Source organism: Chamaea fasciata, unplaced genomic scaffold, assembly GCF_029207755.1.
Source record: "Chamaea fasciata isolate MVZ Bird 193981 ecotype frontalis unplaced genomic scaffold, bChaFas1.0.hap1 SCAF_7, whole genome shotgun sequence".
Taxonomy (NCBI): domain Eukaryota; kingdom Metazoa; phylum Chordata; class Aves; order Passeriformes; family Sylviidae; genus Chamaea; species Chamaea fasciata.
In genome coordinates, this window is record NW_027094092.1 from 700,805 (window position 1) to 728,767 (window position 27,963).

Consider the following 27,963-nt stretch of genomic DNA (forward strand, 5'->3'; position numbering starts at 1 on the left):
GCAATGGCGGCGCGGCCTCTGTGGCGGTCGCTGAGGCGAGAGGCCCCTGAGGGGGCTCCTCGAACCGCGCCGAACCCCGAACCCGGGTCTCCTGCACCAGCACTTACAGCTCCTACGCTCGGGAGTGGATTAATTAAGGTCTTTTAGTCCTTGTTATTATTTCAAGTAAATAATTTCTGTAATTTTTGGCAACACACCCGGTCTGCTGCCCTTAATCCTGAAGGGTTGTGCAGAGGTTTGATCGCACCTCTAAAGCAGTTTCCCCCCCCAAAACCCCAGTGAAACTGACTGAGACTACACAGAGGTGATGCCCTGGAACTCCTGGGCTAATGTTAAGTCTTGCCAAATGATTTTTATCAGGTTAAATTCCAGCCAATCTGTACCGAACCCCAGAAGCCCTGAAGCACAAGAAGCTGTGCTGCAGGACCTGTCCAGGTGTCCCTGGGGACCATCGGGTCCAACTGCTGCCCCAGCACTGCCAGGGCCTGTCCCATGTCCCCAGGGGCCCCATGGGGAGCCACCCTCCAAGTGACAGGAATTGGGGCGGGAGCTGCAGGCGCTGACAGTGTCACTGCTCCCTGGCAGTGGGGCCGGGGGCTCCCAGAGGGGCTCCCATGCCCCTTCCCTTCTCCCCGGCCTTCCCAGGCAGGATGGCTGCCCTGGAGAGTGCATAGGAGCAGCCCAAAGCCAGGCTCGGGGGCATTTCCCGGCAGTTCAGGGAGTCTGTGCCTGGAGCACCTTGAACTCCTGGGTGCTCAGCGCCTTTTCCTTTGGGCTTTTATGCACTTTCAAATGGATTTTGGGCTCTACCGGTGAATTCAGTGGATCGTCCTCGCCACAGACATTTCTGCCGACCTAAAAACAGTTTTTAAACGCCAGACCCACAGGCTTGCAGTGTTTTCCAGCAGCAATGGGAACCAGGATGGAAAGACTGTGTTCGGTGATGCCCACGAGGGCGTTGCTGTCGTGCGTTCTCCTCTCTCTGATGAAAAACCACTTGGTTTTCCCATGTGGGATTGACTGAGGCTGTGAAGTGCAATCCAGAGCATCTCCAGGCTGCTGCTGCCTGGGGCTGTGGTGTTTGCTGCTCAGACAACATTCCAGCCTGTCTGCCCCAGGGTTGGATGTGCACTTCCACAGTTCCTCAGACTGGGAAAAGGCCAGGAGTTTGGTGGGAAGGGCTTTCTCCCAGGCCTGGACACATTCAAGGCAGGGATGATTTTTACACATTTGTTGTCTTTTGCTTCCCAGCCCAGGGCTAAATTGCTGTTCCCTGACCTGGATGTGTGTCACAAAACCCATGACAATGTGAGAAGATCTCTGTTGGGAGAGTGGGAGAAAGGGACACGCTTGGTTGGTGTGTCCTGGGTGGGCAGAGAAATCTGGTCGTGCCAATATTTTGGTTTGTGAGTATTTAATCAGTCCAGGGGTGCCAACGGGCCTCAGGTGCCAGTGGTTCAGGGCAGAGGGGAACAGGGGCTGATGGACACTGGCACTGGATGTTTGGTCATGGCTGGAAAGGGGCAGCTGGACCTCCCCCAAGGCGGTGCTGGCTGTGGATTTGGGTCCTGTCTGGCCACAGAAGGTAACAGGCCCCGAGTCAATGGTTAATGCTGTTCCCTCCTTCTATATTGTTCCACTTAGGACAGCCACCACAGTTGTTCCCCTTCCAGACAGGCATAAATGTGCTTTTGCACAGCCTTCTCATGCTTTCCCCGTTTTTAAAACAGTCATCCAGGCCATAACACCCTTGCTGAATGTTAGTACCCAAACCCAAAAGGAAACGTGTGGTTTCAGACATTTTGCTGAGTTTCTGAGACTCTCAGTGACAAACCTTTATGAAAACCCAGTGAAAGAGACAGAGATGGATTTATAAGTATAACTTAACTATTTTAATGACTCTTGTACAGTGCATGGTTATATCATTGTCTCCTCTGCTCAGGTACATCAGTGTACAGTACTTTATAGCAGTGTCTGCAGGCAGTACAAACAGAACAGGTGCACAGCTCACTCACATGGAAATTTGTAGAAGTGACCTCTGCAATCAGGTCTGCTGAGATATTAGTTTTAGGAAGTGCTCCTGTGGCTCCCAGCTTTACAGAGCTGCGTGTACACTCCTGTTAAAATCCCAGATAACTGTAATTCCCTGTACTGGCTTTCCTCTGCACGCCAGGGCTAGAAGGTGGTGAGTTTCCCATATCAACATTTGTTTTTATTTTCATTTTAGAAACTTTCTCGCCTGCTGTGCTTCCCATCCTGCTTCCCTTCTCCACCCCAATCCAGAGCCAGGGCTTCTCAGGAGGATTGTCCTCTTCATCCCTCCCTGACAAGGTGAGTGCCCTTCTCAGATCCCAGCAGGGCTGTGACTAAACCCAGGATCCTCCCCTGGTGCCAGCAGTGTCCTCTTTCAAAGGAAGAAAACAGATTTTCCACTGGAGACACTTAAGGATAAAGCCAAGCTGAGGTGCCCTGGTGCTCTCAGATTTAGACACGAGTTCCCCAGATGATGTTTTGAGGCTTTTTCCATTAAATGTGCAAGGACAGGCACAGATTTGGGCACAGACTCAGCACGTGCTGAGAGAGAAAACCCAACTGTCCCTGGGCTGTGGGCAGCTCTGGAGCTGTGTTTGCTTCACTGCTTTGCTCTCAGATTGGTCTGTCAGTAAATAGAGAAAGAAATGCAAAGTGCCAGACTTGCCGTGCACAGGAACTACGCTGCTTGCTTGAGTTCTGACACTGTGAGTAAATTTTGGAAGCATGAAATTTGGAAGCATTCCGCCTCTAGGGAGGGAGATTTTCCTCACCCTTCTTTACAGATTGTTATATATAAATGCACATAACTGTATGAAGGAAAACAGGAAGCCCGGAGCAACATCCAGTGCTAAATTAGATTTTTTTTTTTGTTTCTTGTGCCCATTCATTCCGAGTTAAACCTGCCCTTCCCAGCGTGCTTTGGGGTTTCAGCTCTTTGGGAATCAAAGGTGAAGGTGGGGTCCAGTGACCAACACCCTGGGAAGGGCCGTGGGTGTGCCCGGGTCGGGAGCAAATGGTCAGGGCTTATCTTCTCCTGGTTTGAGGCCGGGTTTGGCAACACCACAACATTCCAGGGCAGGATCAGTGCCCCAGGGAAGGGCTGCACAGCTGCCCCGAGCCCCAGGCTCTGCATCAGCAGCGGTGGGCAGGTGGAACTCGGCTATTTCCAGATTCACGTCCCCTTGTCTGTCAGCCCTGCTCGTTCCTGGGCACCGAGAGCTCATCTCAGCTGTTCAGAGACAGCACTGACTGGCCCCTGGATTTCAGGAAGCAGCCGCACTTTGGGAATGTGTGTTGCCATTCTGGCCTTGTCCAGTGAGGGGGCACAGGGGGACAGGGAGTTGTCACCAGGCCTGTGCTCGTGGGCTGCAGGGGACACCTGCACTGAGGGGGAAACAGGAATGGGGCTGCCTCGGGCTGCCCAGAGAGGTCGTGATTCCCCATCCCTGGAAGTGCCCAAGGCCAGGCTGGACAGGGTTTGGAACAACTTGGGCTTGTGGAAAGCATCCCTGGCCATGGCAGGGGGTGGAACGGGATGAGCTTTAATGTCCTTTCCTTAAAGCCAAACACCACAGGGCTCCAAAGCCTCATTCCCGTGGCCTGGAGGCTGAACTCTGCTGAGCTGTGCCAGGCCTGCTCTGCCAGCGAGGGGCGGGAGCAGGGACGGCCCTCGGGGAAAAGCTCCAGGGGTCTTGGTTTGCTTGGATCCCGCCCCTGCCCTACCTCCAGCCCCGTGTGAATCCTGCTCTGATCGCATGCGTGGAAAATTTCAGTATAAAATATATAGTTATAAAAAAAAAAAAAATACTTCATGCAAAATTAAAACACCTTTCCCAGTGGGACGTGGTCTTATTGTCAACCCTTCCCAACAGTGTTCAAGGAATTGTCACTCTGATGGCAGCTGGACCCCAGGGGAGCTCTGCCGCCCCCGGCCTGGGCCGGGAATCATTGCTTTCCTTCCCTTTTTTCTGCACTACTTAGGGCTAAGAGCTGAAATAAAGCAGAGACTTTAATTAGCAGAATCAATCCTTTCCTGGCGGCGCTTCATGATCTCCTGGAGCTCCGACTCTCCTCTGCTCTTCTGGAATGGGAAACAAAACAGGAAGTTTGGATTTGAGCTTCAAGCTGTAGTTAAATTACAGTATTTAATGAATGCTATTAACATTACAGTATTTAATGAATGCTGTAGGAGCAGAGCTAGTTTCAAAGAGATAGGTGAGACCAGTGAAAAGCAGATTAATTAGTGGAAGCAGGGGGATCTCCCTTAAGGATTTGGGACCTTTGTGCTTAAATGACACTCCAGAATTTTTACATGTGTTTTATCGCTTGTGTAGATTTGGTTGCATTTTTTTTTTCCCCCAGTTGTATTTCTTAAAATGCCTGTTTAATGAGCTGTCTGACAGTGCTGGTAGAGCCCCCCGTTCCAGCAGGAATTATCCTGAAAAACACTTACCTCCAGCTGGTTCTTCTCCACCGTGATCTTGCTGTAGACTCTGTTTCCCTCGTCACCACACACCTTCTTCAGCTCCTCTCTGTTGAGGGAGAAGAGCTGAGCTCCAGTGAGGATGCCCAGGTGTTCCACGGTCCTGGGGAGACACAAAGTGGGCAGGTGACGGTTGTGCTGCACGTGGCCTCGTGCCAGAGGGGAGGAGTGGGAGATGGGAACTGCACTGGGACCATATCACAGAGCCCTGGGGCTGTGCCAGGGTGGCAGCTGTGATTCCAGTGGCATTTCAGGCCGTGGGTTTAGTTCCCTAATTATTTTTTCTCCAAGGAAATGTCTATAAGATAGAAAGCGAGTGAGTTTGGGCTCTGAACATCCTGGTTATAGGGCCTGGATTTAATAGGGTTGAAATCTAATTTACAACCCAGGCTCTGTAAGTAAATCCCAGTGACTCGTCCCAGGTGAGATGGTGCCAGAGCCTCCCCTGCTCCTTCTCCAGGGAAGGATGAGTGTTTCATGTGGCAGTAGAGCAAATCTTACTCTTTGCTGAATGACTTGGCCTCCAGCCAGGCTTTGACTTCTTCAGTGCTGGATTCAAAGGTGAGGGGCACAAAAACCTGCTGAGGCTTTTCCACTTTGAAATTCCTGTGGGGAGGCTGAATTTTGTTGTTTGTGATCTTCTTTAGCAGCTCATCGTTCAGCTCATCCATTTGGTGAATAAGTTCTGTAGAAACAGGTAGGGAATGAAATCTAGTCTTCAGTTAAAAATCCCCTTAAATGTGTTTCTGGGGATATTGTAGGGAGAATGGGGGTGTAGCTCAGCATTTTTATTCAAATTCAGCCCAGAAAAGCGGTTCCCATTTTCCTGTGCCCCTGTGTTGCCATTTTTTTTCCTCCCATCACCCCTTGGCTGTTGCCTGATGTGGAAGGACACATCTGTGAGAGTCTGCTATTGAAGGATTGGGATTGAGAGCTTTTCAGTCCTCTCTGCTACTTCTAGTCAGTAATTTGCTGATCCCAGAGCTCCAGGTTTTGCTCTGCAGCAGAACAGAAGCAGCAGGAAGCACAAACTGGGAGTGAGCAACACACTCCTGATGAGGTGAGCTTGAATGACTTTCCAGCCCCAGCCATCCTGCGATTCTGTGAGAACTCCAGTGACACTTCATCCAGTGTCACTTTCCCCATGAAACTCCTGAGGACTGTGGAGAATACTCAGTGTTATGAACAGATTTATGTCCTCGTATTCCGGGGCTTTCCATCGTCCCAAAAGGGCTCCTGCTTCCAGGAGTGGACAGGCTGGGATAAGGGGTGAGGTGAGCAGGGCCCCTGGTGTCTCTCCTGCTCTGTGACCCCTGCAACACGTGCAGGGTGAGGGAGGGATGTGGATCTCCTGTTTGCCTGGGAATTCTGTGGAACCACATGAAGGAACCAGCTAGCAGGCGCTCTGCACACATGACAGGATATGAGGAAAAGGAAGGGAGAGAAAGGGATTGACCTGAGCTGTTCCTTAGACACACTTTAAATGTTTTGGAAGAGAAAGGAAAACTCTCTCCTTGAGAGGAGGAGGAGGAAGGTCAAGCTGGAGGAAGCAGGAATGGGGTGATCACTTATTGCCCTGCTCGTCCTGGGCTGCCTGAGAGCCCAGAAGGTGTCACAAGTTCCAGGGCTGCTCTCTTGGCTCTTGTCCTAGCTGGAATAGCCTCCAGCCCCGGTGCTGTTCTATTTCTGATCACTGAAAGGTGCAGGGGAGCCCCTTGGGTCGGTCTGGTCCCGGAGCACCCAAAGCCAGGGGACCCCAGCGTGGGACACAGGGTGGGACACACACATACGTTCTTTGGCGTCCTGTGGAGAGTTGCGTGATAACATCTCACTGCCCCACTTATCCCCGGCGTAGCTGGCAGGCAGCTTGTGAGTTGGACTGGATGGGCCATAGCCCCTGGGGCTCAGGTCTCCTTTGTACCTCTGGTTAGACTGGATAGAAGGGGAAAGAGAAAAAAAAAAAAAAAAGAAAAGTAAGAATTTTTTCCCACCATTTCTCATTTTCTTAAACTTTGCACCTGGCACCCACAGAGGGACAAACTGCCGTGTTGTCTTTGTGCCGATGTGGGGTTGGTGAGACCTCAGGTGGAGCTGCATGGAGGAAGTTAATTTCTGGGAATGAAAAACCCAAAGCAAAGTCTGAAGGTGGCTCAAGGGAATTCCTAGACGTGCCAAACATGTTCAATCCCCCTGGATGGCAAAGCCTCACTGCTCCATAGCTGGGATGTGAAGCGTGGCCACTGCCAAGGGCCTGGAGCAGACTGGGAAGTTTTAATTTTGATTAAACTGGCAAAGATTTATCCAGAAGCCTGCTGGGCTTCCTCAAGCTTTGTCCAAACTCTGCAATACCGAAATAGAGAAGCGATTCCATGCTTCCCTAGGGTGTTTAGAACGCTCCAGCTCCACATTTCCATAGTGCAAGTTGTAATATTCACTTAATGCTCCCCAGTCAGGTACCACCTGACTACAGACCTGTTCGAGCTCTTCCAGTTTCACCACATCCAGGATATTGTATGGAACGTAACCGGCCTGCCCACTCCGGTTGAGCAGCTTCCACCATTGCTTATTATCTTCCAACACCTGAGAGAGGGACAAAAATAAACCCGCTAGTGGGAACATGGGATTTCAGGCATAAGCAACCAGGATATAGTGGGGACGGACCACCCAGAAGGCGAAGTTGCCGGAAGGACATCACTGAGGCCAGGAGCTCTGATTAGCCCTGCTGTTCTCAGAAGCAATCCAGGATTGAAACTTTTCGTGGAAGGCATTGGAATTTATCATAAGGATGAATAGGAGAACTCTGGGTGCTGAAGAACTCATAGCTGCTACGTAATGTCCCTGTTTCTCTAGATCTTTTTTTTCCCAATGACTGAGTTTCTGTTGTCTTTTTGTGTTAAAGAATTTTAAAAAGCTACATTTGGCACAGAAACCTTTTCCCCAGCTCACAGACCAGTGTTAGCCCAAGTCATGTCCCACATTCTCCAGCTGCAGGAAGAGAAAGGTTATGAAAAAGGTGTTTTTTGGAGAAAACAATTCCTCATGGAGGGGGAAGTGATAATGAGGAGCACAGACCCAGCAGGGGATGAGCAGGGATCAACAGGGAGTGGGTGTCCTCCCTCCTCACCGTGGTTAAGATGGGGGCCGGTGTGTTTGAGCTGAGGAAGTGACACAGCACAGGCAGCCTGTTCCAGCTCTGGATTTGAGCAAAGCTCCCTTGTCACTGCTCAGACACCAGCAAGGAAAACAGAGCTGGTGCTTCCTGGTATCCTGAGCTCTCTCCCGCCCCTGGGAAGGGGAGGGGACACACTTTTTGCCCAGGAGTGCTCACGTACCTCCAGGATTTCATCCTTCAGCACCGAGAGCTCGTTGGCGTTTCGTGCGGTGAAATCGTAGCGGATTTTGGCAAATCTCCTGGGCACAGCCACTCCCTGGGCCTCAAAATTCCTGCAGGAGAGAAAACCTGGAGTTTTAGCGGAGGCTCATTCAATTACAAGGCCAAGAGAATTGGAATTAGAGAAGATAAATGGTCCTAATTCTTTCCCTGTTCCACATTGCATCTCTCCTACTTGATCTTCCTACCAGGAGCAGTGGTAGGGTGAATGAGAAAAATAAGTTCTTTTACTGATATTACTCTGGATTTGAACTTTTGTAGTAAAGCTTATAAATGTTTTAGATTAGAACAGAAAACCATGGAAAAACAGCCTGGCTCGGAGGGGTTTTTTCCCAGACTAGAGCTGGCGACAGAAAAATGGCTGGTCAGCCGAAGACTTGACTCAAATCCCTGCAAAGTGACGTGTCAAATCCCAGCAGAGGACTCATGTGGAATTTGGTATGAATTTGGTGGCACTTGGAGATAGGACAGTTTCCAAGGTGTGAGCTCATGTAAACAAGGAAGCAGATGGAGCCTCTAAACTCTGAGCTGAAGGTACTTTGATGAAGGTTTTGCACCATGGAGTATCTGGTGATGGAAAATGAGCACTGAGGCTGTTAAAAGGCGGAGGAGCCGTTTTCCCTTGGGAAAAAACCTGAGGCAAAAGGGTGGCCTGGCTGGTTCTGAGTTTGCTAGTGAACTTTCTGAGACTTCTGAACAAGGGGAGGGTTTTTTCCCCATTTTCCAGAATTTTGTCTCATTCAGAAGAGTTGTCTGAACACGGCGCCCTGGCAGTTCCCTCCGGGAGAGGTGGGCAGGACTGGAATATACTGTTTTATTCAGCCTCTCATCGGTGGATTTGCCTTTGGTTTGCCTTTGTGTTTGCCTCCCTCAGGCCAAGGGGGAGCTGCTGTCTCCAGTGAAACAAAGCTCCTTCCTCAGCCAAAATGTTTTCCAGCAGTGCTGGAAGCTCGGGCTGCTCTTCCCTGGCCCTGGGAAAGGTTTGTGTGTGCTCTTCCCTTGGGGCAAATTCCTCTTGTAGGCAGCTTCTGTCTGTGCAACTTGTGGTGGCTTTGGGATGAATGGGGAGATCCTCAGCAGTGTCCAGAGGGGCCAGGAAGAGCCAGGAAGTGCTCCAACGGCTGAAACATTACACAGACAGGCTGGGAGAGCTGGAAATGTTCAACCTGGAGAAGAGAAAGCTCCAGGGAGCCCTTAGAGCCCTTTCCAGTGCCTAAAGGGGCTCCAAGAGAGCTGGAGAGGGACTTTAGGGAAGATCCTGGAGTGACAGGATAAGGGGGAATGGCTTCCCACTGCCAGAAGGTGGGTTTAGATGGGATACTGGGCAGAAATCCTTCCCTCTGAGGGTGGGGACACCCTGGCACAGGTTGCCCAGAGGAGCTGTGGCTGCCCCATCCCAGGAAGGCCAAGTTCAAGGCCAAGTTGGACAGAGCCTGGAGCAACCTGTGATAGCAGAAGGTGGCCCTGGCCATGGCAGGGGGTTGGAACTGAGTAATCTTTAAGGTCTCGTTCCACCCACTCCATTCTGTAATTCCATGATTCCAATGTCTCTACACATATGGAGAGCGCAGTGCAGTGCAGCACCTGTGGCACCTGATCCTTAAGGTCACTTTGGTGGGCTGATGTTGGGAAACAAGACCTCTGGATGGACTGATGAAGTCAGCCAATATTTTGCCTCCTGTGGTGGAAGACACCTGGGATTCCTTTCCTTGCAGAGCTGCTGAGGGTTAAACAGCAGACAGTGCTCATGGGAATAATCCCTCAGCTGATCTTTGCCTTCTCTTGGTGGTTTTTAATAGTGGCAGGGAGTTGTCTCCAGGATGCCCAAACTTCCAGTGTCACCGCGCGTGTCCGTGTGTGTTCACGAGGTTCCAGGGTGGGAGCTGAAGCTGTGGGGGTGAGATCCATCACCTGTTTCCATGTGGAGTGACGTTCTGTTTGAAGGCGTCCCCAGCCTGTGTCTGCTCAGCTGTCTGGCCACGCTTGAGCGAGGAGTTCCGGTAAGGATATCCATTGGCTGAGGAGAGCTGGAAAGGCAGACAGGGAGTCAGTGTTACCAGGAGAGGGGAAGGCTGATAGGAGAAAAGGAGAGGGACGGTGGGAGATGAGTCGTGGCCTGGCAGCTTTTGGTCAAGATGTTCTTCAGGGAAGCCTGTGTCCCTGGAGCTCAGTGACACTGTAGGGCCCTGTTGCCTTCAACTGGGAGAGGCTGATTATTGCTGCCCTTCTCCAGCCTCATTTGCTTTCCTTATTTAACTGGAGCAACCCGATCCAACGGAGTTTTGAGTCAACTAGTTGCACGCCACCACACCCCCCACAGCTCCATCTTTCTGGGAAAGGGGGAGGGAGAGGGAAGGGAGGATCCCCAGGGACACAGGACTGACCTCCTCTTGCAAGTGTCCGATGTCTATTTCCCAGGGAGCTCCGCGGAAGATTTCTGTGGGTGGCTCCCAGCCATTGCGGAATTTGGGGATGTAGGTGGGGATGTTTGTGTCTCGGGGCCACTCAGCTCTAGGACACAAAGCGGGAATATGAGGTGACATTCACAAGAATGAGAATCCCCTCAAAGGAGGAGCAGGAGCATCAGGGCATCCAAGCATCCCCTCTGCCTGGGGAGCCTGGGGAGATGGCAGCTCTGTCCTCACCGGGATCTGGTCCATGTCTCCCCCAGGGAATCCCAGAGGTTTATCTCTTTGGGCGTCAGGTGACCTCTCAGGAAATCGGTGGCATCTTTAGAAAGCAGTGGGCTCACGACAGACCGGGCCAGCTCGGGGCCTCCACAACTATTGATGATCTGAGTCACACACAAACCACACAAAGAAAGAAGTAGCAAGAAACGGTCAAAACGTCAAACCAGGGACGTACAGAGGAGCAAGAATCCTTTGATCCTTGGATCAGCTCAGTCACCTGAAGAAACATCAACCTAAGTCTTTGAAGGAGACTGGACAGTTCAGGGGAACATGAGATTTTTTTTGGATTGGAGTCAACGCAAGATCTGATCTACAAATGAGCTGTTGCTACAGACAAGTGAAGTGTCACAAGCTGACACTTCAAAAAAATGGAAAGTATCTTGCTATTCCTGTATCCTTTCTGGCTCCTTTTCCAAGCTGGGATTTCTGCTTCCAAGCATTTTCAGTGCAAGTACTGAGCCATGTTTGCCTGAAGGTGAGACCAGACATATTCCCAGTGGGAACCCCAGCTGACTTCCCCTTTTGTTCCCACTAATGCTTTACTGATTGGATGGAAGGATTCATATTTGCTGGAACTCCTCTATTTACTTCAAGCTGCAAACTGGATCAGAGGCCAGGAACAACCAGCACCATCTCTGGAAGTTTCTGAGAAACCTGCGGCCAGGCATGAGCAGTTTTCTAACCCTTCTGCACAATCTGTCTGCTTGCAAGTGTGAAGTAGAAATAAAAGGGGAGTTCCCAGTGAGACCTGGGAATAAGATTTACCAGTTCCAGTGGCCCAAATAGGAAATGAACCAACTCCGAAGCGCTGGGGTTCTGGATGTGCTTCCTCAGTTTGGCCTGGAAAGAGAAACACAGGTGAACCCCGACCTGAGTGTGCCCTCTCTTTTCTGTCACGTAGGGGGAGTGTTGCTGGCTGAGGAGAAGAGCGAGGGATGGGACAGTAGGAATCATTCATTTTACTTTGTGTCCCTTTCTAATCCCAGGAGGGGCGGAGCACCCTCTCTCTTAAATCAGTGCTTTGGAAGGCAATTTGAACAGACACACAAAACCTTGGCTTATTTTGAAAGTCCTAGTGAGGCAAGGTTATGGCTGCTCCTGCCTGTTGCAGGGTCGAGAATCCCAATAGTTCCATGAGTGAAAACAGCAAGACAGGTGTTCTGAGGGTCCCTTGGCAATTGCTGACAAGGGAAAGTCTCCACCAAGGTCTTGCCCCTGGCACCCGGAGCTTGAGGCGAACTGTGGCAGAATGAGGGAGCAAACACTTGGGATTAATTTACTGTAAGAACTGGGTTTCTGTAGCAGCAATCAGCAGAGCTCTGGTGAGAAACCTCTCCAATCTGTGCTTCCATGCAAGCTCCTTCTCGTGTCCTGGCCTCCTGGCCCTACTGCCATGGGAGACAGGGTCCCCACTCCCACCAAAATGCAAAGCATTTGAAAATCTGGAGATTAAACATCAGTGTGGGGTGGGAAAGTGAGAAACAACTGCTGGCAGCAGGGTAACCCAGTGAAGGGGCACTTCCCACGGACTCAGCAGCCACGTGGTGAGGATCATAGCCAGGCTCCACCACGGAGTCCCAGCTCTGCTCCACACTCAACCCTGGGCTCTTGCCAGGAAATAAGCTGCTCCTGATCCTGAGCAGGCACAAATTATCCGTATTTGCTTCTCGAAGAAAAGGCTGGAGCTTGGTGTCCCACATTACGGTTGTTTACAGTCTCTGGGGTTTCTTTATTAATGACTGCCCAGGAAGGAGCCTGGGGGATGTGTTGCTGGACAAGTTTGGTCACAGCTGACAGAACTCCTGCTGCTTTGTTAGCCTCCTGGTCTCCTGTGTTTCACTGAGCAGACCTGGTAGCACTGGGAACATCTTTATGCTCTTGCTTTTCATCCCCTCCACAATACAGAGGGTCTGGCAGGGGGGGAAGAGAGGGGCCAGGAATATCAGGGCAATGGGGGACTTCAGTTCCTGTCAAGCAGAGACCTCCCAGGCCTGGATGTGGAAAGACTCAGGTGTTGCAACCCTCTCTGGCAGCTCTGTCCCATCCTGCACTTGATGCTTCTGGTTTTGGTTTAACAGCTTGTCCCAGAAAACCTGCACGAGCCTGACACAATGTTTGTCCTGAGTTCTGAAGAACCTGGAATTCACACTCTCGTCCATTGTCAGTATTTTCCGTTCAAGTTTCTCTCTAAACACCCACTGCTGGGATACACGGGGAAAAGCCCTGTCCCTGCAGGGGATGGAAACTCCTCTGATATCTTACCAAGAGGTTAAAAGCCAGTTTGGTTTTCTGGAAGCAGTCGATGAACTCGGCCTCGCTTGGGGGTCTTGCCCGGAGGGTCAGCATTCCCTCTGCCAGGAGGAGGGGCAGAGAAGGACACATTAGTGAAAGCATCCCCTTTGGGAAGGTTCCATCTGCCTGCCGGGCAGAAGGCACAGCAGAAATGGGTTTTGAGACCAGAACTACTGAGAATGAGGGGCTCAGGGAAAGGCAAACTCCCTCTATGTGCCAGAGGCTCCATGTGCTCTGCCAGAGGTGCCCCTGGAGCAGCGGCACCTCCTGAGCTGGTGTGCCTGGATCCATGGCTGGGCTGCAGCATCGATCCGGCCCTGCTGGGCCAGGAGCTGTGGGGTCCCCCCGCCTTCGCCCGCGTCCCCCCCCGTGCTCCCCGTTTGTTGGGGCTGCTGCACTGCACCTGCTGGCCCTTTCTTCTTGTTCTTCTTCCCTTTCTTCCTTTGGTTGAGCTGTCGGAATGCCTCTGCAGCCTTCTGGAGCCGGGCAACGAACACTTCAATGTCATCCAGGGTGCAGTTCAGGATTTGCTGTGAGGACGGAAACCCAAGGGATCAACATGAGAGCTGGGCTGCACACAGCTGGGAGCCTGAATCCCAGGGCCAGCTGCATTTCCCAGGAGAATGCACACGAGTGGGCAATCCAGGTGTGAAATGTAACTCAATGCATCCCTTTGCAAGCACAGAACTGCCCGGCCTGGCTTTGTGCTGTCCTTACCAATGTGGCAAGTGACCCCTGCTAATGGTCGGCTGGAAGATAACCCAAGTGGGATGGGGAGGAGCAGAGCTGGAATCAGCAGAGCTGCCTCAGGTCAGAGGACATTGTCACTGACGCGGTGATGAGGACTTGCTTTTGGCCACCTTATCTTTATGCACAGAAGGAATCAATTGAAAAAATGCCCAGATGATGCATCAAATGTCTGCTCATGGAGGAGCCATGAGCTCCCTGCCTCTGCTCCTCCCTGTGGACTGTGCAGTATCCCTGTCACCCACCGTTTCCTTTTCAATCTTCTGCGCTAACATGGCGCGGGATTCCTCATGGTCGTGAGAGCCAGAGCTTCGTCGTTCATAGTCTGCAAACAAGGGAGAGAAAAATGTATTTACTATCAGAGGTTGGAAATAGGCTCCACAAAAGTCAGGGATCCATAGGATGGTAGCTCCCAGCTTGGGTGTTTGTTCTGGATTGTAAGGGCACCTCGAGAATGATGTTTGTAATAGGTGCTAAATCCCAATTGTCCTGCAAAAGACCCAACCCCGAGGCTGCTCCCAGCTTCCAGAAGCCACACACCCAGTGTGTGTGGAGGGATATTCTAGTGGGAACAGTCGCTGGGGTGGCCCCTCGTGCAAAACAAACGGTGTCAGCTCAGGGCAGGGGCTTGGAAAGGGCCGGCACAGCATGATCTGCCAAGTGGGAGAACTGGGGAGGCAGTTTTGGCAAAGGCACTTTTGACCATGACAAGTCCGAGGAGTTTCTGGGAGCTCTTATTTGTTGAGCAGAAGATGCCCAGCGGGTGCAACACTAATTTTCACCACAGACCACGTCAGGAAGGTTGGCTGTCTGGGTTAATTAGTCTCCCATCCCCAGGAAAGACTTCCTGAGTGCTCCCTGTACCTGGATCATGCTGGGAAGGAGGTGCCACCCTGTTCCTGTTCATTGCTGAGCCTCGCATGTCATGCTGGATCGGGATGGGAGCCGGTCCTTGAGGTGGGGGGAGGATGGATTGTCTCTGCTTGATCTTTTCCTGGTTTGCCCTGCAAGGAAAATGTCACAGAACAACCCCTTCAGTCGCTACAGATCCCATTTCCAAGAGACTGGAGTGTGACTAAACCACTGGAAACAGGCGTTTATTGTTGTTGCTCTCAGCTGTATCCCACAGCACTTACTTGAGCGTCTGTGGCCGTATCTTCTTTCCGTGCTTGTGGTCTGCCAGGGCACTTTCTATGTCCTCATGAACCATCTCCGCCTCAAGGATAAAACAGGGACGTTCATAAGGGCTTGGCTTTAGGAAGGGTTGGAGAAAGGGGGAGAGGGCAGACAGCAAGAAGTGTTATATTCTGTTTCACACCAAGCAGGAAGGCTCTGCTCACCTCCACCTCATCACAGTTGAAGAAGTGGATGTCAGGTTTGTGCTGCTCAGAATCCTGACACACCAGCAGGAGGATGGAGGAATAGCGCATCTGATTGAGCACTGTCTGGCAGTGCTGCACTGTCGGCAGGGGGAAGTCCTCCAGCTCTTCCTGCAAGAGAAGGGGGAAGGTGTCAGGCAATGGGGAACTATGAAACTGAGGGGTCCCGTGCAGGAACTCCTGGGATCCCTGGGCTGATCTTCCTTGGTTTGTCATTGCTAAAACTATCCTGTTCCCACGCTGCAGGGCTGACTCTAATCCAGGAGAGGATTTTAGTAGCGATTCACCCTTGTTTGTGCTCCTTAGAACTTGCCCTCTCCTGGGCAGAATGGAAAGGGCGCTCACTGCACCCCACACTTCAGTCTGGGGTCAGTCCCACAGCGCTCCAGGTACCTGTGTCTCACAGTCCAGCAGCCGGATGGACTTGTCGTTCACTTGCAGCAGCATCTCCTGTGTCCAGATCTTCTCTTTGGAGTTGAGCAGGATGAGTTTCCGGATTGCGTCATCCACTGTCGTGATGGACTCGCTCTTGTCCATGATGAAGGTGGCCAAGTGCTGAAGTTGGGGAGAGAAAGGAGATAAAAACAGGTGGAAAATGTGCGTAAATTGGTGATGAAAGCATCTCTAGAGGCTTCAATTACTGTTTGCAGTTTCGCAGAGCTCAGGCGTGAAGGCGTTGCTGCACAAAACAGTTTTGGATTTTGGTACCAGCCTGTGATACCAACTGTTCATGGCAGTGAAAGATTTGGGTTTCATAATGGGTTTTCATAACCAGTTTCGCCACTTGCATATTACTCTCATCAATTCCAGCAGCTCTGGGCAAATGCTTCACACACACAAGTTACTCCCCAGGCCCCTCTGTACCTGGCCTGGAGGTAGAACTGTGGCAGCCGAACTAATGCTTTGCTTGCCATGCTGTAAAGGCATTTGTGTTTTGCTTGTCTTGTGTAGCAAACCTGCTTGTGTAGGATTTGTGCCAGGCAAAGAGCTCACACAAGCCATGGGCAAGTGTTGGTCCTCTGTGCCAAGTGGGATCCATGCAATGTGTGGTGTCCCATGCTCTGGGAACCGCTACTCTGCAGAGCTTCTAGGCTGCGAAGCCTGCAGGAGCTCCAAACCTGGCAGCTCACTCTACACCAGCCCTTTAAGCCCCCCTTAGGGTCGGGCTTACCTTTCCCCCCAAAATATCCAAATCAGCACTCACAGTAGTGAAAATGGGTGTTGCTGACTGTGGGAAAGGATATTTTGCTGTCTGCCTCTGTCCTGCCCTGTGGCTTTGCTTGGTGATCCTGATTTTCCTACCTCCCTTCACCTGTCCTGTAAACGCAGCCAGGCTTCCGTGCTGTCCTCCCTTCCTTCCCTGCCCCTGTGTGCGCTTGGGCCGGGAGCAGCTCGGCCACAGCATGACCATCCAGGCTGCTTTCCCATCCCTGCTCCAAGTGCATCCTGCAGTGTGGGGTGATCCGAGCCCTGCACCTGGCACCTGTATGTGCAGTTTGTGTAGTGGGGCAGCACTTGCAGCTTTGGTCTGCTCCTGGGGCTCCAGGAAGGGAATGTTGGGCAGGGAGGCAGCTGTGGAAAGGAGAGGTGTGTCACATCCGAATGCTGTGTGCCTGCCAGCAGTGGGTGAAGGCCACTGCAAAAATCGAGGTGAGTAAGTGCTGCTCCCTGTGGGTGGAAGAACTGGTTGTGTGTGCTGGCAGAAGGGACTGCGAGGCAGGAAAAGCTGGACCTGAGAGCAGCCAGGCTGCCTGCCCAGCTGTTGTCCCTGGGGCAGCGACAGCACAGCCAGGCCACATGTTCAGGTGATCGCAGGGAAGGAAAAAAAACCTCAGGAAGGGAAAGGAGATGGTTCTGTTTCACCTTGTTCTTTGGTGGCCCAGCAGCTGTGTTCTTGGTGAGAAGGGGAGGAGAACATGCCTGACTGTCAAAAAGCAGCTTTTCCCTGTCTTGTCTTATTTTCTCCAGCAGAGAAAACCTGGAGGCTTTTCGATGGATAAGTTACAGGCCTGCCCAAGGCATCTGTGCAGTCCAAGGGCCTGTAACCCTTGGAGGCTTATTGGGCCAGATCCCAGCTTTTTATCTTGTCCTTGGAATATCGAAGGCCCATCCACCAGCATGACCCTCTCATCCTCATCTCCTTGCCCAGTAGCGTACAGAACAGGCACTTGAGCAGCAATGGCTAAGCTGGAGAGCCAGGAGCAGATTAACTCTGGAGCAGGGACGCCCCGGTGCTGCGGGTAGAGCTGCCCGGGGGGGCCAGGGACAGCACTGTGGCCACCCCAGAAATGTTCCTACCGGGCATTCAGAGTTTGTGGGAAGGGCAGCAGTGAAATGCCTGCTTCTCTTTGATGCACACATCCTGTAGCCTGGTTCAAAGCAAGAGCTGGGAAAATGGGGAGTGTTTTAAAGCAAGTCCTAAATTGATGGGAAATTTGTAGTAATGGGATGAGGTTTTTTGCCTGGCTTTTCTCCCTTCGATCCTGTATCTTCCTGCCTTCTCCCAGCGATCAGACATAACCTTTCTAGGGATCAAGTAGCTTCTTTCTGTTGCTGATGCACTCATGAGCTGATTCAGTAACCCAGTGGGTTGTGTCCACAGTTGACGTGCGTGTCAGCGGGCCGTGGACGAGGATGAGAGAGTTGTTGGGAAAGAATTCCTTTCTCCCTGTAAAAGCTCAGGTAAATGCAAAGCGGGAAGCAGATTAAGAGGCAGCGAAAGCTGATGCTGCTCCAACATGTCCTGCTGTGGGACTGGAACCTTGGAGAAGCTGTGGATGTTGGGGTCTGACACAGACCAGATGGACCCCAGAGGGATGTGTGCACTCAGAGCACAGAGCCTTGGATGGTTGTGAGGAAGCACCGGCAGGAACTGTGGCTGCAGTTGGCTCCACACAAGGTGGATGCAGGGAAAGGCTCGGATTTACAGCGCTGGTAGACCTGACTGGCAGAAAATCCTTAAACATGCTCTTGGGCATTAGGGGTGGATAGGGTTTGTGGTGACCCGTTTGCTGCTAGATGATTCCCGAAGGCTGGGAGAAGAGGACAATGCAAGGCCCACCCCTGTGTTCATCAAGCAAAGGCATGGGGTGAGGCACTGTCTAAACAGAACTCCTGGCAGGTGTGTGAGCCGACGGCTGAGATCAGCAATGCAATCACGAGTGAAAACATGCTGGGTGTATGTCACTGTAATTGTACAACACTGCATGGGAAGGTATTTGCCAAGTCAGTTTTATCTGTGCAGAGGTGACAAGCCCTCTTTTTTCAGAGCAGTGAGGAGGATGGGTTTACTCAAGATGACAGGCATTTTTATCTCTTCTATTATTTTATCCACCACCTTTACAAGCTTCATAAATTCCTTTGCTGTTTACTGTTCAGTTGGTTTTCGTGGAGGGGAAGTTACTTGTCTGACTCAATCATTAGAATATTTTTTCTACCTCCCATTTTCTACAGATATGGGTGGAGTGAGAGGGTGAAGCTTGCTGCTCTGTTTGTTTTATCCCTTAAAACCCCTCTTCATCCAGAGGGACATTCAAATACAGCAGCTTTTACTAGAATGGGCAATGACTCCATCCACCATTAAACTCTGATCAGATTACTTCTAAGGGTGTAAAATGCCTCCCATTAGGAAATCTCATTCTATCTCACTGCCTGCCACTGCAATCCTGGTCAAAGTTCAGGGGAGAGACTCACAAACGGGTGGCTTATGGCATAATTAATGAAGAATTCATTTACTTGTCGCCGTTTAAAGTCCCTTGTCTGCATCCATGAGTTACTTCTGAGCCACTGAGTTGGTTTCTCCGATGGAAACCATGACCTCTTTCCAAAGAGGCACTTTACAAGTCTAAATGTAGGCTTTTAAAGGCCCCCACGTCCTAAATACGAACCTCAGGAAGTGTTCTCCTGTCTGGCCTTGCTCAGTTTTCAGTGATGGATGGCCCCACCTCCTCCACAGAGTCCTGCAGCACCAAGCTGTGTTACAGGAATCGCTGAGTTCGGGATGGCCAGGCTGGCTTCTCTTTTTGGGGCGGGTGTCTGTGGCAGTGGGAGACGGGTTTGGCTTATTGCCCGTCTTTGTGTGAAGGGGTTTGTGTCACCTGAGAGGACACAGTAGCTAAGGAGAGCTGAAAGCTGATAGTCCATGTGGTCTCTGTTGTTTGGAAAGCTGAGTTCTGGTAACCACCATGGGAACTCTGCTTTTAACCTGTCTCTGCTGATCAGAAGGGTTTGAAGCACAGGAAGGACAACATTTCCTGCTCTCCTTCAGACACAGAGGAGGGAGAAGACAAGAACTTCCCCGTTTTCTCTTTCCTTGTACAGAATTCCCCTTGTTTACTTAAATCTTTTTTCCGCCCCGCATTCTCCTTTACTCAGTGACTTCAGATTTTGATGGTGAGAAGGTTCCCAACTGCCCCTTGGCCTCCTGAAGGTCCAGGGCACAGGAAATACACTGCACTACAGGCACCTATCACTGACCTTGGCCTCTCGGCCCCTCAGCACTCCATTGCATGTGCGTGCTCACCTGGACGTGGTACTGGGAAGTCTCGTGCATGATGATGTTGGAGTTGGAGTATTTTTTCCTTTGTTCTGTAAGAAACAAGAAAAGAAGCATTGGTGGTTTTTCTTTGGATCTGAGAATTACGGCTCTGAGTCTTCCTCACAGTCCCTGAGCTTCCAGCTCAGGCTCCGCAGGCATTGCCAGCAGGTGTCTCTCCAGAACAGGCATTGCCTTTCCTTGAGCTTTGCCTTGGGGATTTCACCTTTCTCCTTGGCCAGCCAAGAGTTTTTCAATCAAGCTTCTCTTGGTGCGCTGGGCTGAGCACAATCCTGCCCATGGCTTGGGGAGCATACTGAGGGATAAAGATCATGAAAAGATGCCGCTGCTCTTCTTCGGAGCCTGGCAAGGGTGGGTAGAAGCTAATTCAAGCCGATTTCTGAAGCTTTTTAACACTCATCCTAACACGCTTTAGGCTGTGCCATCAGCTTGGCAGGCCACACGAGTACTTCACACCTTCTAGCTCTGCTCCTGTGGCTGAAACACAACAGTGTTTTGATTGCGGACAGCCCCGGGGTGGTGGCTGTTCCCCAGTAGAAATGATTTATCGATTTATTAGTGGGAATATTGGCAGAGGCGTCAATGGAGACTGCAGGCCTCTGAGCCCGTGCCTCATACATCACCAGCACCAGCTCAGAGGTGGAGTGAGGATGGTTCAGGGGAAAAACCTCAGGCACCCAGCCCAGCTCCCTGCTCAGCCATTCCCGAGTGACCTTGAAGAAACGAATTAACATTGCAGTGCAGCCCCTTCCCACCTCAGGCTGGCAGGAAAGGCTCAGTGGCACTTTCTGGTTGCTGGGGGCTTTAATTGCAGTCTGTCCTACTTGAAATGTGGGGCAAGGTCTGGGGAAGGGCACAGGCAGCGCATCCCGCAGGGATTCGGGGCTGATGTGAGGCACTTTTTTCCTCTCAGTAACCTCAATTTCCTCCCCGAGCATTTCTCATGTAAATAGATGACACTGATGGAAATGAGAACACCACATTCATACGGGATGGAGACGAATTTGAGTTTTAAGACATCCCATCCCCTCCTTTCCCAAAGGGAGTGGAAAAGGCTGAAGTGGGTGGTCTGGAAAGAAAGGGAGTTTACATTCGGACAGGCAAATGTCTCCAGCCCCGAGAGGAAGGGTGCGGAGCTGTGTTGGGAACTGGGAGTCCCTGAGGGAGGGAGGGAAGGAATACCAGGGGAATGAGGTTTCCAGTGGGAGGCTAGCACAGGTCTGTGTTCCCGGTAGGAAAACAGCCCACGGAGCTGTAGCAGTGGTCAGGGCAGCAGCTGGTTGCCCTCAGGCTCTCTGGAATCCCTTCCAATGCCTTTTCCCCTTCGTCCAAGCTCAAAGAAGCTGCACGTGTTGCAGTCGGGGAGATCTCAGTATGCACTGCTGAGAAAACGTTCAGAGAAGCCCTTGGAAGTTTTGGGGGCCAGCCAAAACCTCAGAACTCTGCATAGCCCAACATCCCATCACCTGCACTCAGTGAGCCTTGTTCAGACAGCAGCAAGCACTGGGACAGGGAGAAATGCAGATGTTTCCCCTCCCTCTGTTGATTTTTCCCTGGGGGTATTTCTGCATTACCTCTGTGAGTCACAGAACTAGAACAAAGTGCCTCTATTTTGTCTCCCGGTGTCATTCAAGTGATGTCCCAGAAGCTGCCCAGGGGCAAGAAATGGGGTGTTTCTGCATGTTCTCCTGAAATCCCTCCTGTCTCCTTGGCTTCTACCTGGCCCCCACACCCATGGAAACTTTTATTTTTGTGTTTCCTGCTGGCTTCCACAAATAAGACCATGAGGTCTAGAATCAGCCAGACTTTCTGGGGACAGCACGGTGCCAAAACACCGAAATCTCCTCCTTTCCTAGCACTTAGCTTTGATTTAAACACAGGAAGAATTAAAGATCCAGGCTGCAGATCATGAAAGAGTCAGGTTTGGCCCACATCTATCTAAGGAGCATGGGTGCTTTGAAGAAAACCAGTGGGTTTTTGTTTATTTACTCAAAACAATGTGGTGAAACACTGCTGGGCTTTCCAAGATGCATCATCATTCGTCTTTTAATAAATCCGACTCGTGTTGGGCTGAGCTGATCCCAAAATGCTTTTAGGAAGATGTTCTTCTCTGTGAGTGTGCTGGGGTCCTGGCACAAGCTGCCCAGAGAAGCTGTGGCTGCTCCATCCCTGGAAGTGTCCAAGGCCAGGTTGGACCAGACTTGGAGACACCTGGGACAGTAGAAGGTGTCCCTGCCCATGGCAGGGGATGGAATGAGATGGGCTTTGAGGTCCCTTCCAACCCAAACCATCCTGGCATCCTGTGAACGATGCCTCCAGCAACATCTGTGGCTGTTTGCCTCCTCGATCAAGGGGGATCCTTTCCCTTGCCCAGGTGAACTCCCTTGGCCAGCCATACCTCAGAAGGCAGGTCAGCTGTCCTGTGTGGCTCCACCCTGCCCTTCTGCACAGCCTTGCCCCTGACCAGCTGAATTTTGCATGAGTGCATGCTAGCCTGTTAGCAGCAGCAGCTCATTTCCTCCTGCTTCATCCGACACCTCACACCAGGACACTTGGCATTTCTGCAGCGTCCTGCAACAGGACCTCGGCACCTTCAGGTGTTATCCGACCCCTCACCTGGCCCCAGGACGTGGAGAATTTGCATAATCCCCATGGGATAGAGGAGCATTGCAGGAATATAGTGATGCTTTCCCCGAATTAGCTCAGACACCCATCTGCACCCTTGTTTATCCCCTGCTATGACCTTCAGAGTCTGTGGCAGTGGAGGACTCTCAGTATAACGCAGGCAAGGGCACGGAGAGCTCCAGGGCTGTGGCACCAGTACAGCAAACATCCAAAGGTGATAAAGCTGGCAGGAGCCCACAGTGGCCACCACTGTCCTTTTTCCCTCTGTCTGCCAAGAGAGCCAAAGAGATGGGAAAACAATACAGCTTTGTCCTTTCCTTTTTGTGTCTGGCAAGGAAACAACCCAGCTCGTGGCATGGGTATCCTGGCAGGTGCTGGTGGGATCCCCTGTGGCCTGAGGAGCAGTTGTGCTGATCCCAGACACTTGCTGCATGTATGAGATGGGGAATCCAGAAAGCTTCGAACGCCTTGAGCATGGATAACACGTGGGACACGCACACCCTCTGGTAGATTGCCTCATCTCTGGCCTCGCAGGGTCTGGCCCAGTGATCCCTAAGACAATCCCCTGAGGGGGAAAAACCCTATAAATGGTTCTTTAACGGAATTCACTTCAGTTCTCTCCTAACCAGGTAGCTTTAATCATGCCTCACACCCAGAGGAGTGGGGAAAAATGGCAATGAATGTTATCTACCACAGGTATCTTACAGATAAACAGTGCTGTGGGAATGGCGTTTCCCACTGGCACCAGTGAGGAAATGGGAAGAGCTGAGACCACTGCAGAGGTAAAAGGTGGTACCTGAGGGCTGAAAACAGTGCTGGGCTGAAATCGCAGTAATGCTACTGAAATCTTGGCTGGCAGGGAAAGAGTCCTGTTTGGCTTTATGTTAAGGAGTGGAAAGGATGAAAGAGAGTAATGAATGAGGAAAAAAAAAAAGCAGGATTGATACACATCCTGGAGGGCTAGGGTTATCAGCTTGGTCCGGGAAGCCAAAGCACATCTTTAGTGCCAAGTTCCCTCCCCACTTCCATGCAAAACCTTATTTAGCAGGGAGCTGGGTCATGGCTGCAAACGTGCGGTTAAGTGAGCGCAGGAGATCAACTAGCCCGTGGGACCAGCTTCCAGCCGGGATAATTGGTTAAGGTCTCTGAGGATGCAGAGCAGTGCCGAGGAGGGCAGGAGCAGGCTTGTCTTTCTCCGTGCACAGCCTCTGTCAAGCCAGAGGGGCACAGCACCCCCGGTGCAAACCGCCAGTGGCCCCTGCTCCCCTCCAAGCACCTCGCGCTCGGATTAATTAGTTTCACCACACAGGATCCTACCTGATCCTCCCTGTCCCTCCCTACATTTGCTTACAGCTGTTGCTTGGCAGAGGGCACAGCAGAAGACAGGGGGATGTACGGACAAGTACGGAGCAATCTGTGAGGAATGAGAGGTATTGGATTTGTTTTCCTTGCCAGTGTCGTACCAAGGACCTCTCCTCTATTCCCCGAATCCCACTGCTGACCTCCCTGGCCTCCACATCCATTACAGCAGCCTGAGGGAAGTCCTGGCAGTTACTTCTGGAGCTTGCCGGTTCCTTATATAATCTTTATGTTATCTATACGTTAGCTAGCAGGGCACACACTGTTTATAGGAACCTGCCAGTGTGGCATGAGCTGCTCTGTGCCAAGCGGCAGGTCAGGACCAGCCTGCTGAGGAGAAGCGGGGCAGCAAATGCTCTGTGTGCTCACGGCAGCCACAGGAACCTGCAGCATTGTGGAATGACCTCCATTCCAGGATCCCAGGTAGGGCCAGATGAGCACAGCATCTGCCAGGTTCCTGCTTCCTCACCAGGCAGGAGGATGGGACGCTCCAGGTTACCCGGGGATAGTCAAGGATCTGGTTTTGGGCCTTGGTTTTGGGCACCTGCTGTGCCTGAGCTCCCAAAGGGGAGAATCTGCAGGTCCTGCCTTGCTCCTTCCCTGTTGTCTCTGGCCAGCACAGAGAGCTCCATTTTGGGGTATCGCTGTAGGTTAGGGAGCGTCGAGGTCCCTGGGTTTGCTCTTAGATCCCAGATACTTGCTGAACTGCTGGAGCTGGTCTGTACCGGCGCCTGGGGCACTGGGAATGTCTGCCTGGTCAGCTCTCACTCATGGCTGGTGTGTGTAGATGGATCTGGAAGCTCTTGGAGTGAATGAACAGCTCTCATTGAGGTGTGAATGGGCTGTGGCAGCAGGGAGCAGCGGCTCCGGGCTTCACACGGCTGAATTCCTGCTCGGCACGCTTCATATTTGTCACAGCTCGGCCCCAAGTGCTCACATTCCTGGTTTATTAGCTGAAGACACAACCCACTCTAGGAAAGCAAATAAAAACCTGGCACAGCTCCTGGGTTGTGCAAGGACTGAGTACACAGAGGAACAGTGTGCGTTTGTGTTCAGTGTGTCTGGCGGCACGGTGTCCATCGGGCGGCTTGGAGCAGGGTAATCAGGGCATTGAGGAGCTACAGTTCACCGGTAGAGGTATTCCCTTTTGCCGTTACAGCCAGGCCTGGGAGAAACCTGCCAAATTATTTTTCACCAAAACAAACCCAAAGTGGTGTTTTCTCGACTTTCTGTATGGCTGGTAATGACATTTTTTTGAATGTCAGGACATAGCAAAATTGGGGGGAATCCTGATTTAATTAATTCACTTTATTTGAGTCTTGAAAAAATTCATGATGAAAAGTTCCCCCTTTTTTGTTGTTGTTATTTTTATGAACTACCACAGCTTTAGTTCCCAAGCTACTTGAGCTTATCCAAAAGCCCATTTCCATTTAAGAAAAGGTTCCTCTGTGTGAGCTCTAAGCGGTTGCTCCATGCAAGAGGAGAACCTGTGCTCAGCACTTTCAAGGTGGCAAAGAAAAAGGGTCACTGGAGACGCCGAGCAGCATCTAGGTGGGAGATCCCTCTCCACAGCATCCCTGCCACTAACTGCCATCCCAAACTCCCAGCCAGCAGCACCTGGAGCAGTGTCTGCTCTGCCCAGTAGCTCCAGTCAGGGCTGAACCGAGCCAATGCGTTCCCTGTCTCACCCACCACTGGGGCTTGATCTGCAGGAACCAACAGGATAGTTTGCTTCCAGTTGGTGTATGAATTGTCCAAGGCATTGAATAAAAGGGTCACCCACACACGCAGTGTCAAAGGGGAGCAGGGTAGTCTGAAGCTGGAATCTTGGGTGGGAAAGGGGACGTAAAGAAGGGAGCTGGAATGGCCCTGAGGAAGCAGTGGGGAAGGACAAGGGACTTATTCAGGGCTGGCAGCAGAGGACATCAGGAATTAATGGCCTGGGCAAGAAGGCTGGGTCTCTGCTGAACCTCAGGTTTTTTTCTCCAGTACGATGAAACCTTTAAAAACGTGACAGTGAGTGGCACTGTTCAGATGTTGCCCAAATCCCTGTGGATTTAGGCATGGACGCGGCCCTCTTGACCCAGCAGTGTTGCTGAGCAGGCTTGGGCTTAAGCCACTGCTCCTGCCTGGGTTGTCTCTTGCAGACAATACCAGTGTGTGTAAAATCCTTCACAAATCCTCTCCTAAAGGTTGTGGGGTCCCTCCACGCTCTGTCAATAACGACGTGACAGCCATGTGGCCTCCAGCTGGAATTGTGAGCAAGCTCATGGTTTGGGCAGGGTGTGGGAGAGCCAGCAGCAGGGGATTAGTCTGGGCACTGTGCTCAGGGCTGGAGGGTTTCATCTCAGAGACCTCTGCATGTGGCTGGGGTCCCACTGCGACACAAGGGAGGTCTGTGGAGACCCCCAGGAGCTGGTTCATGACCACTAAACACAATTTACTCCTGCTCCATGGGTGTGCTCTGCTTGGCCAGCACCAAGCAGCTGCCTGTGGCTCAGGGGTGATGCTGACACCAGCGGAGCCTCTCTGCCCGTGGCTCCCCAGGGACATGATCCCTGTCCAGGGCCACAGTGGGCAGGAAGTGGCTCTTCTCTTTGTGCTAGTGCCTCGTGTCCCGTTACAGCCCCGCAGCCTGGCTTGGGTTACGGTGCAGTGTCAAGTGATCGGTGTCAGCACTGCGCTTCTCCAGCCTAACTCTTTGCTCTAACTCTTTGCTCCAAGACCCCTTTTCCAGCCCTGTGCCCTATCAAGTCTGGCTCTTTCCCAGAAATGAGCGCACCAAGGATGGGCGGGCAGGCTGGAACCAGCTGGCTGGGTCTCCCAGGCTTGGCGTGGGGGGCTGGAAGGAGGCTGAGCACCGCAGGGACAGACAGAACCAAACAGAAACGAGCTGCTCCTGCCCACAGCCCTACACGAAATCACTGCAGTCATCAAACCGCCCTCGACTTCTCCTGCTACGCTGCCTAATCCATCAGGAGAGCCAGCCAGCACTGTCTGACAGCTCTGGAAGCAGCTGCGGGGGACACCTGCAGAAGCCCACCTGCAGTCACCTCAGAAAGGGGTGGCGGCAGCTTTCCTGCTGTGGGAAGTGCTGTGCACAAATGCTTCCTGCCAGTCCTTGCCGTGGGTTCTGCTGGAGCCTGGCTTCCCCCCCACAGGCTTTCATCTGGGCTTGCAACAGATGCCCGTAAGCAGAGAAGCAGCCTAATTTATTTATGGTGTGCATTAACATTTATTCAGCTGGTGGCTGTGTGCGGAGAGAGGTGGCAACCCGAGAGGGGCCAGCCATTCCCTGCTGCCAGCTGAGGTAAGGCTGCTCCCTGCAGCCACAGACCCCTCCGGAATGTGGAGCTGAACAAATGTGGGGCTGTTTTATTAAGGGGGAAGGAAAGGATGAGTCTCCTGCTCCCATGAGAACCAGGAAACTCCACTGAGGATGGCAGAGCAGCTGGAAAGCATATCAGACTCTGGCAGGGACAGAGCCAGGGGAGAGTATCTTGGGGGCTTTAAGGCAGTTTTGTGGTCATCCCTCTGCATCCCTCTGTGCTCAGCATAGTGTAGAATACACAGTAGTAGGCAAAGTCGATCAAAGCAATTTCAGCAGGCCAAGTGTGACACAAGAGCCTTCCCCACCCATCAACAGCCGTGTGACGAGGCTGTGCGTCCTGTGGGAACCCTCACACTATGTCCTGGAGCACACCCAGAGTGAAGCTCCATCTCCACCACCCGGGTGCCTTCCTGTGCACAGCCTGAAGCTGCTGCTGTGTTCCAGCCTCGCCATCACAATTTTAAATGTCCCTCTTCAGGGTCTCCCCTGAGGTGGGTTTAATATCCCCAGTAAGTCCCTGTTGATACCTTGGCCCTCAGGTAACACTTGTGTGCCCACGCTTGGCACCCCTGTCACGTTAGGCCAGTATTTCTGTAGAAAAAGCATCTTTAGAAAGCTAAACTGAAGGCCTTGTTCACCTAAAATAATGTTTAGACACCTGTGTGCATCGGAGCCGTCACAACCCAGCGAGCTTTAAATTAGTGGATGCCTGCGTGCTGGGAATTTGGGAGTCACTGCACTCGCTTCTTGGAGGTCTGGCAGTGTGCACAGGCTGAGGGTCCAGCCTGATTGCACTGGAGGAAAATGGAAATATGAAGTCTTGTCAGCTCCAAATGTCCCTCAGCAGTGTTGTAATCACATAATCAAGGCCGGCTCGGCTTGGTGTGATTTGTTTCATTATGAAACATAATTCCCCCTGGAATTTTAGTTCCTGCTTGCCCTCTACCCCCAAATGTGCCAGCTCACAGCAGAAATTAATGCTGGGGGAGGGAGGATCCGAGTGGGAAAGGAACCAAGACATTTAAATATTGGTTTGCACGTGCTAAGCATCCTTTGCTGAATTAGCGGGTGGGTTTCA

The 27,963-nt window shown here is 51.8% G+C and overlaps 1 protein-coding gene across 2 annotated transcripts in view; it reads right to left on the reverse strand.

The window, feature by feature from the left end:
- Nucleotides 1-1,869: 1,869 nt before the first annotated feature.
- The window catches only part of LOC136291959 (epidermal growth factor receptor kinase substrate 8-like protein 2), a 47,549-nt gene continuing 21,455 nt past the window's right edge, over nucleotides 1,870-27,963 (reverse strand). For both annotated transcript variants that reach the window (XM_066187093.1, XM_066187091.1), the window contains 18 exons: nucleotides 19,538-19,602; nucleotides 15,409-15,570; nucleotides 14,977-15,126; nucleotides 14,773-14,852; nucleotides 14,501-14,640; nucleotides 13,882-13,961; nucleotides 13,293-13,419; nucleotides 12,860-12,948; nucleotides 11,363-11,437; nucleotides 10,553-10,701; nucleotides 10,292-10,418; nucleotides 9,819-9,934; nucleotides 7,849-7,960; nucleotides 6,989-7,096; nucleotides 6,307-6,448; nucleotides 5,018-5,201; nucleotides 4,487-4,619; nucleotides 1,870-4,114 (listed from right to left, as the gene is read on the reverse strand). In XM_066187093.1, the coding sequence (XP_066043190.1) occupies nucleotides 4,043-4,114; nucleotides 4,487-4,619; nucleotides 5,018-5,201; nucleotides 6,307-6,448; nucleotides 6,989-7,096; nucleotides 7,849-7,960; nucleotides 9,819-9,934; nucleotides 10,292-10,418; nucleotides 10,553-10,701; nucleotides 11,363-11,437; nucleotides 12,860-12,948; nucleotides 13,293-13,419; nucleotides 13,882-13,961; nucleotides 14,501-14,640; nucleotides 14,773-14,852; nucleotides 14,977-15,126; nucleotides 15,409-15,570; nucleotides 19,538-19,602 (2,111 nt within the window). In that variant the 3' untranslated portion in view covers nucleotides 1,870-4,042. The remainder of the gene's footprint in view (nucleotides 4,115-4,486; nucleotides 4,620-5,017; nucleotides 5,202-6,306; nucleotides 6,449-6,988; nucleotides 7,097-7,848; nucleotides 7,961-9,818; nucleotides 9,935-10,291; nucleotides 10,419-10,552; nucleotides 10,702-11,362; nucleotides 11,438-12,859; nucleotides 12,949-13,292; nucleotides 13,420-13,881; nucleotides 13,962-14,500; nucleotides 14,641-14,772; nucleotides 14,853-14,976; nucleotides 15,127-15,408; nucleotides 15,571-19,537; nucleotides 19,603-27,963) is intronic.